The 8234-nt window shown below is 43.8% G+C and overlaps 1 protein-coding gene across 1 annotated transcript in view; it reads right to left on the reverse strand.

Moving 5' to 3' along the window:
- The window catches only part of CAPN8 (calpain 8), a 42424-nt gene that overhangs the window by 23842 nt on the left and 10348 nt on the right, over window positions 1–8234 (reverse strand). The window contains exons 3-5 of the mRNA XM_034764657.1: window positions 2624–2742; window positions 1144–1277; window positions 656–824 (exon numbers count right to left, since the gene is read on the reverse strand). Coding sequence (XP_034620548.1) covers window positions 656–824; window positions 1144–1277; window positions 2624–2742 — 422 coding nt within the window. The remainder of the gene's footprint in view (window positions 1–655; window positions 825–1143; window positions 1278–2623; window positions 2743–8234) is intronic.

An 8234-nucleotide genomic window follows, 5' to 3' on the forward strand; every position in this document is an offset into this window, starting at 1 on the left:
GCTGGATGACCCAGGCAAATTACTCATTTCTTTTCCAGTGTCAAAGGAATGTGGTCAGAGAGGAAATATTGTGGAGGAGTCTGAGCTGACATGCTAGGTAAATCAGGCTTGGGGCAGACTGCCACAACTCTATGAGGGACTCATGCCATCACCAGTACACATGAGGCCGTGTCAGATATCAGGGCTAAATAGATAGTCAGGGAGTCAACATTAACCTAATATTTTTCAAGAAGTTTGTACTGATAATAGCACTTTATACATCTCTAGCTCTTTTAATCCAAGGATTTCAATAGCCCCAAATTAATAAACCTCACACAATTCCTGTGAGATAGGCTAGCACTGCTATGCCTATTTTACAGATGAGTAAAATGAAGTGGCAATCAGAGGCAAAGTCAGGAATAGAACCCGGCAATAGGATTCCTAGTTCCCAGCTCTAATTATTAGGCTCTTTCCTGAGCTGGGTGACACAATGGGTGGTTGCCCATTTAGGACCTGAACCAAAGCCCACTGAAATCAGTAGAAAGTTTCCACTGACTTCAGTGGGTGTTGAAACAGGCCCTTCCATAGTAACAATGCCTGCTGCTGACCTGAGCTTTCCCTACTACACAGATCAGAGCTCTGATGGTGAAAGAGTAAAATACTGGCAGTATCTCACATCAATGGAGCAGCCAAGCAATGACCCAGCTTGCAGGGCCTTCTGGATGATCTGATATAGGTTTGGTGGGGCCTTCCTCAGATCGTAAGACTCAGAGATGCCACCCGTGAAATCCTCAAACCCTTCTGTAGTGGAGCCTCCTGTGAGAGCCTCATATGAGCCATTCAATCTATGGGGAAGAAAATAAGATAACAGACATGCAATAAGGAATATCCGGCCAGTTTCCACACATACGTCACAGTTGCATTACAGAAATAACAGTTTCACAGGTGTTACTTGTGAAACTAGCAGATAAAACATTTTGAGGCAGAAGGTTGGCAGTGCTCCCTGAAGTGTTTGTGGGAAACAAGAAATGGTGTGGAGAGAGGAAGGAAGAGGAATAAGACACTGACACTAGGGCAGAATGTGTTTGGGCCTGGCACTGGCATGGGTTGAGAGTCACATTCCTTGCACTTATTATGGCCTCCCTCAGAATTAGCCCCACTTACTTAGCGTAGGCCTTCTCCAGCAGGGCGCTCCAGAACTCATTGCCTTCCTCTGAGTGAAGGAAGAGCAGCTGCCCGTTTTTGGTGGGCAGCCTGTCATCAACAACAACATCCACCCACTCCCCAAACTGCCAGAACTAAGGAAAGAAAGAAAGGGTGGTTAGAGCTGTGTGCTACAGTTACCTCCCTGCTAAAAATCCTCCTGCCACTCTCTGCTTCTCACTGCCCCTTGTGCTATGGAACAGTCTCCCACTTCTTGTTGGCCATTCATCTTCTCTTCTCCATCTTCACATCCCTCATGAAAACCCACTTTGAGGAATCCTTACTACACTGGACTCCTCCCCATTGATTTCTTCTCAATCTCTCATATGTGAACTGTTGTCTGCGTTTTGTCCCATCCATATTACGCTGCACATCATTTGAGACAGAGACCAATGTTTTTTCTATTCTCTGCTTTACTATATTCTGTAAGGCTTTGGTACATTTACAAGCACTATGGGAAGATTTATTAATAAGTAATATTAATGCTGCCTTGGATGGAACATCTAGAACATTCTCATAGTGTGGTCCATGGAGTACTTTTGGTGTCCACAAAGAGCTGGCTGGCAGCTGGGATGCATTAAGACCTAAATTTTCAAAAGTACTTTAGGGTGCCCAACTTGAGGCACCCTGAAAAGGCTTCATTTTCAGAAAGTGCTGTGCACCCACCCACAGAAAAAATAAGGCCCCCTTAAAAAGTACTTCAAGTTAGGGCACCCAAAAACACTAGTCACTTTTGAAAATGTAAGCCTGTGTACTTAACTAATATTAATTCTCTGAGTAAGTAATTGCTGGAGTTGCCACCAGAATGTTATGTGGTCACAAATGAGAGGGGAGATGGACAACCTGACAAAGATTGGGAGGCAGGCAAATCCACAGGACAGTCTCCCTGCTGAGATGAAATGTGGCCTACAGTGTGAAAAAGTTGGAACCTGATCTAGAATATTCTGCTCTACATCACAGTGGTATTAATCTGGCTATTAACCACGATGGGTAAGGAATGGTGTCCCTAGACTCTGTTTGTCAGAGTGTGGAGATGGATGGCAGGCGCGAGATCACTTGATCATTACTCTGTTAGGTTCACTCCCTCTGGGGTACCTGGCATTGGCCACGGTCGGTAGACAGGATACTGGGCTAGATGGACCTTTGGTCTGACCCACTACGGCCATTCTTACGTTCTTATGAGTGACTTTCTTGCCACCATGGCGCAGCACTAAGTTTACACAGGTGTAAGAGAGCAGAATTCTAGCCCACTGAGTATGTATAGTTGCATTTTGTTATAGTCTCCTCTATTCTCCCCCTCCCTGTCTACCTCACTTGCACACCTTAATTGCTGAATATCTAACTTGTCATCAGCAATGAGACAAGCTACATTTACCTAAATATTGGATCTTCCTTTTGTTCCTCACATCTTGATCCTGTTTGATGGATTAGCAAGAGTTACCTGGAAATGAAATATCCCAGCATAGTTCTTCTGGAAGCTCTGATCTTTGGGAACAATTCGATTCAGGATTTCTTGATCCAAGGTAAGAGATGCAATGGCTGCTAGAAGCCAGCAGTCACCTGAGAACATGCAAGTTTCAAGATAGAAATGTGCATCAAAAAAATAAGGCCTTGCAGTTTCCTCATTTCGCCTTACACCACTACTTGAAATACCCTTTGAATAAAATGCCAAAGTTCAGTGCCCTGTGAGATCCTATTGGAAGTCTAGTTGCTGGGTTGTTTTGTTTGTTTGTTTTTAAATATATCTGTTCTGCTTATTTTTCCGGGGGGGAGGGGCAGATTCTGGCTTTCGTATTTTTAATACAATTACACCCAAATTTTGATTCAAATTCTGCCAAAGTTTCCAGGGCTGATGACAGTGGTGGATTTGGTGTTCCATTTCAAGTTTTATTTGTGTTTAGACCATATTTTTATGTGCTTTTTAATGCCTTCAGGGAGCAATTTATGTGGCTGAAGCAATGCAAGATCTGGGCTTCCCACAACATTTTAATTTCTGGATGATGGAAATACCATGGGGGAAAAAACAAAACAGACTTCATGTTCTTTCATGGCCCCAAATGGCTCCCTGAGGCATTAGAAAAAGATCAGGTTAATAAATACTACTGAGATATTTGGGTTTAACCCAGCCTTTGTTTCTTCATGTGGTCACACATAGCAGTATCATCAGTTGGTGTAAATCAGCAACTGAGGATCTGGCCCAAATAGTCTAAACTGGCATGTGCTTTAACATCGGAGGGCAGCAGTTAACTGCTTAAAAATTAGATAAGTGTATTCACTGTAGCAGAAGATCCAACCCAGTCCTGTGAGATGCTGGGAGCCGCATGCCCTCAACTATCACTAGCTTGAGGTTAACCTGGAATGGGAATGAAGGTGCCCAGCACCTCATAGTATCAGAAGCCTAATTAGGAAACTGCTGATGGTTAAACTGCCCCCCGGAAAATTCTGAGACCTGTTTGTATGAATGAATGAAGTGCCCATCATTTAGCGAAGTGTAACTCTCAAACTAAAACATGCATAGCTTTCCCAGCATTGTAGTTCGTGTTTTAAGGCCTGGCTCTTAAAAAAAAAAAAAAAAAAAAAAAAAAAAAAAAGTTAGCTGACATGAGAGGAGATGAGAAAGATAGTCCCCCTCCCCCCCACGACAATGCTGGTCCAAAGGGTAAGGAAATGCCATATTGGTGTCACCATGTTTCCAGGATACCAGCACGCAGCATGAGCGAATTTCAGAACCGCTTTGCATACATGCAGGGTCCATACATGTTGCTAGCACTGAGCTCTAGTATCACACATGTTTTGCCCCATATGAGCACTGTTGAAGAAGCAGAATTAATCATAGTCCTTGTGGTAGCAGGGGGATGTGGTAGAGGAGGGGCTCCTGATGTGGAGAGGAAAACAACAGCTTTTGAAGTGAGGATTTAAATCCTCATCTTTCTATGTATCCCGACTACTGGCTCCCCTGCCTCCCAGTTCGTCAGCTGCTGCTAGCCTGCTCTGAAGCACACAGTGCTATCTTTGAGGAGATGGTGGAGCAGCTCTTCTGGTATTCCTGCTATAACAGCATCCAGCAGAGAACAGACACAGCCAATTGGTAAGGAGGAGGTAGAGTTCTCCCCATATGTGATATCTGGAAATGTCTCCTCTGTGTTACAGGCCAGGCTGTTGTAACTATTGAAATAGAGCCTGCCCCATTAACTACTGAATGTCAGCAGCTGGGATTTGCTTAACCTCAAGGATGGCCACCTTGGGAATGTTTAGTCAGCACAAAATTATATAGACTCTTCAATTAAATGAGAGGCCTTCCCCGTGCTAATTCTGAGTCTTACTATAGTAATGTAAGGTCCTGTTCTCCTAGGACAGCGCACGTGCCCACAAAGTGAAGTCCTTCGCAAGAATTCCCCATGGGAAATCTCTCTCTGTCCTAGTATTTAGGCAAATGCCAGCAAATTCCATCACTCAATCATTTCTACTTCCTTCAAAAGAGGCTGGATCAGAAAAATATGGGATCTTGCATGTTGTTCCAGTTAGGAGGAAAATTTGATGATGGAGTCAGGGACCTTTTAATGCATCTTGTTTATTTACAAGGAGTGTTCAAAGTCCTGTTTCTCTGAACAGAGGAGGAACCAAACAATAGTTTCCTTGCTCACAGCACTAAACCTCTTTTAGCCAGCGCCAGACCCATAACCCCTCTTTCTAGGCTTCTCTCAGGGCCACACATCATTCTTGTCCAGATTGTGTCTGAAGCTTCATTCTCTCTTTGTATGTGTGCTTTTCTGCTTCTCACAACAATATCAGCAAAGCCCTCTGCCCACATAGTACAAATTCCTGAGTAGCCTTTGGTGAGCCTTTTGTTTTAAGCAGTGCCATGTGCCTGTGCTTTGATTTAGAGACCACTATTCTTTTATAACAAAACTTAATGTAACTGTTTCTACTATCTTAAATGAAGGGCAGCAGTTACACCCACCAGCATGCGTCATGAGCTTTAATCCAAACTATAACTATATTTTAGATAGACATTAAGGGCTGGCGTATCCACCCACAACTCCCACCAAAAGAACTACATTGCTTTTAAGTGGTACCATTTGTTATTTTGGCGCAAGTCTATATGTGGATATTCTTATTTCAGAATAGAACTGTCCTATTTAAAATGAAACTGTATGATAGCCATGCACAGCCTGGCACTGAAATAACAAAAATGTGAATAAACCCCATTTCGTTATTTGGCGCAAGTTTGTGGATAGATCAGCCCTCAGTCAGGTATTCTCAAATAAGGAATCATGGTTCAACACTGACCTCAATGCTGCCCGTCAGACCCTTCTCACCACGCAGGGCCCTATAGACTTGAATGTGGCTCAATGAGGGTGCTGGAATTAGCGATGTCAAAACATTTTCAGGATTGGGCCTAAGTTTCTTAGATCAAAGAGCTAGGCTTACTTACAAGGTAAGCTTTGGGGGCAGGGACCATCTCTGTTTGTACAGTGCCTACACAATAGAGCCCTGGTCCTGACTGGGGCTGTTACGCATCACTGCAATAACAATAACAATACATGGATAGTTATCAAAACCTCACTAATTAAAATGTGAGTGTTCTGTTTTTAGAGAGGCCGACAAAGCCATTTTTCTAATCCTACTCGATGGCAATTTTCACAGCTTTCTGTTGCTCCTACCAGTGTGTGCCTATGATATAGTTCAGAGCTCAGACACCTCTCTTTGAAACCTAAACAAATACCTATGCAGCACCACCAAAGCCTGCCAAGGCAAGGTGTTCAGGGATAGTGTTGCTGATTAGAAATCAGCTTTCAAATACTGAGAGAAATTTGGCTTCAATTTCCTAGAAAGTGAATTTAGTAAATCCAAAGAGAAAAAAGGACTCATCGAGAACACATACTTAACTGAAGTACATTTGAAGTGCAGTCGTAGTCAGAAAAGTGCCTGTGTTAAAATATCTGTATAAAACCTATCTGCTCACCATGGTGACTATAAAATAAAATCCACACAGAGGCTTCTTTCACTAATGCTAAAAGTGTCTAAACTGGTAAGAATTTAATTCTCTAGTCAATGGTCTAGTCAAGCAGAGATGGACCCAAACTGAAAGCCCAGATTTGGGGTGGGGGAAGATTGAGAGAGAGAGAGAGAAAAGAAACTCCCCACATTTAGAGTTTTTGAAACCCAGATCTGAATTTTGCGGCTCAGAGGCATCTCTATATTAAACATTTCCTGCTATTTCAGCAAGCCCTTAAGCTCAGAATAGATCCCAGGCAAAATGCTCTCACTCTCTTAGTTCCCAGCCTGTGATCCTTTCCTTCAACATCTGCCCTCTACCCAGGGCCGGCTCTGGCTTTTTTGCCACCCCAGGCAAAAAAGCCTCCGGCCACCCCCGCCCCCCGCCCCCAGCGCAGCAGGGAAGGGCGCCAGGGGAGGGCGGCCGGAGCCCCGTGGGGAGGGCGGTGAGCCCCGGCCGGGGCTCCGCTCTCCCCGGCGGCCGGGGGGGAGGGCGGTCAGAGCCCTGGGAGGAGGGCGGAGTGCCCGGCCGTGGCCCCGCTCTCCCCGGCGGCCGGAGCGCCGCACCGCGCTGCCCCCATCCAGGTGCCGCCCCAAGCACAAGCTTGGTGGGCTGGTGTCTGGAGCTGGCCCTGCCTCTACCCAGACTTGACTCTCAGTTCTACCCTTCACTGCCAGCACGTGCCACGGAGCTCAAAGCCCACAGACTAGACTACCCGACTTCTGCAGTGCAGTGGATTACAATACATGAGGTCAACAAGTTTACTACTTTTAAAGGAGGCCTGTTGAAGTTTTGTACTAAAATGAGTTAAACTCTACAATTGTGTGTTAAATGCTGCAAATAGAAGCGGTGCAAAGGGACATTCAACAAAGAAATAAGCTTTTACGTTCCTCAAAAACTATCTATTGGCCTCCGATTCCCTGATCCCCAGAATGCATCAGTCTGTGATATAGCAGCTATCAGAAACCCCACAGCCTATGGAGATGGGCTTTATGAGGGTAAACATATTATACAATGAAACCTGTCACAGAAACCACTAGTATTAAGCATACTCCTGTGTTAAGAGGCCAAAAAGAATCCCCAAATATACTGAGTACAGTTCAGATCCACCTTTACTAGAAGACATCTCTCACAGCTAGGTTTTTGCCTGAATGGGCACTTTAGCTATGCATATATAATTGTCACACAGAGAGAGAGTGTGTATGGGACAGATCTTCAACTGGTGTGAACAGGCATAGCTCTATTGGCTTCGATGAGACTACACCCGTGTACACTGGCAGAGGATCTGGGCCTCTGTTTCTAAAGTGTGTACAGCGCTTCAGGAGCCTTCAAGATGAACAGCACTTTATAAATGCAAATGGCATGGATCTGGAAAGCTATTTTAAGTGTATTTTTATCCCAGTGGATGTAAAATAATATTTATTTTTAAAAAATAAATCTCTGCCACTTGTTATTTGGGGCCTTCACCAAATAATTTTGGGGTTAACTTATTTGGATTGCTGTAAGCAAACTTCACAGGTCACCTTTAAATAATAGAGCGTGTGTGACTCTGCATTTTAAGTTGTAAGGAGGCCATCAAAAAGCAATGGTTCAAAGAGTGCATTTAAAATATTTCCAGTCTTTCAAGTTCCCATCAAACTCGCCACGCTGATATTCATCTAACTTACGCTGTTGTCAAAGAAATAAAGTTTAATGGAGTGAGACTGTAACTCAGACCTTAGTGTTCTTTTTAAAAGCAAAACATGTCACAAAGAAGTATAAAAAATGGGGTTTATTCCCCTAAGGGACTAGTCAGTGGGTCACACAGTTGACTTATGTAAATATGTAACCAGAGTTTGTTTCAATAAAAGCGTTTTACATACAGGGCTTAATAATCAGCACTTTGATATTCAAGCTATTAGATTAAATAACAAAGAGGCCCACTGTAGCCTCAGTGTTAAGCAACTACCACCTGAACATTAAAAGATCTGCTCCCTGGTTATGCTCCTAACTCAAGTCGATTTTATTTACAGTAACTCCTCACTTAACGGTGTAGTTATGTTCCTGAAAAATG

This window comes from Trachemys scripta, chromosome 3, assembly GCF_013100865.1.
Source record: "Trachemys scripta elegans isolate TJP31775 chromosome 3, CAS_Tse_1.0, whole genome shotgun sequence".
Taxonomy (NCBI): Eukaryota; Metazoa; Chordata; order Testudines; family Emydidae; genus Trachemys; species Trachemys scripta.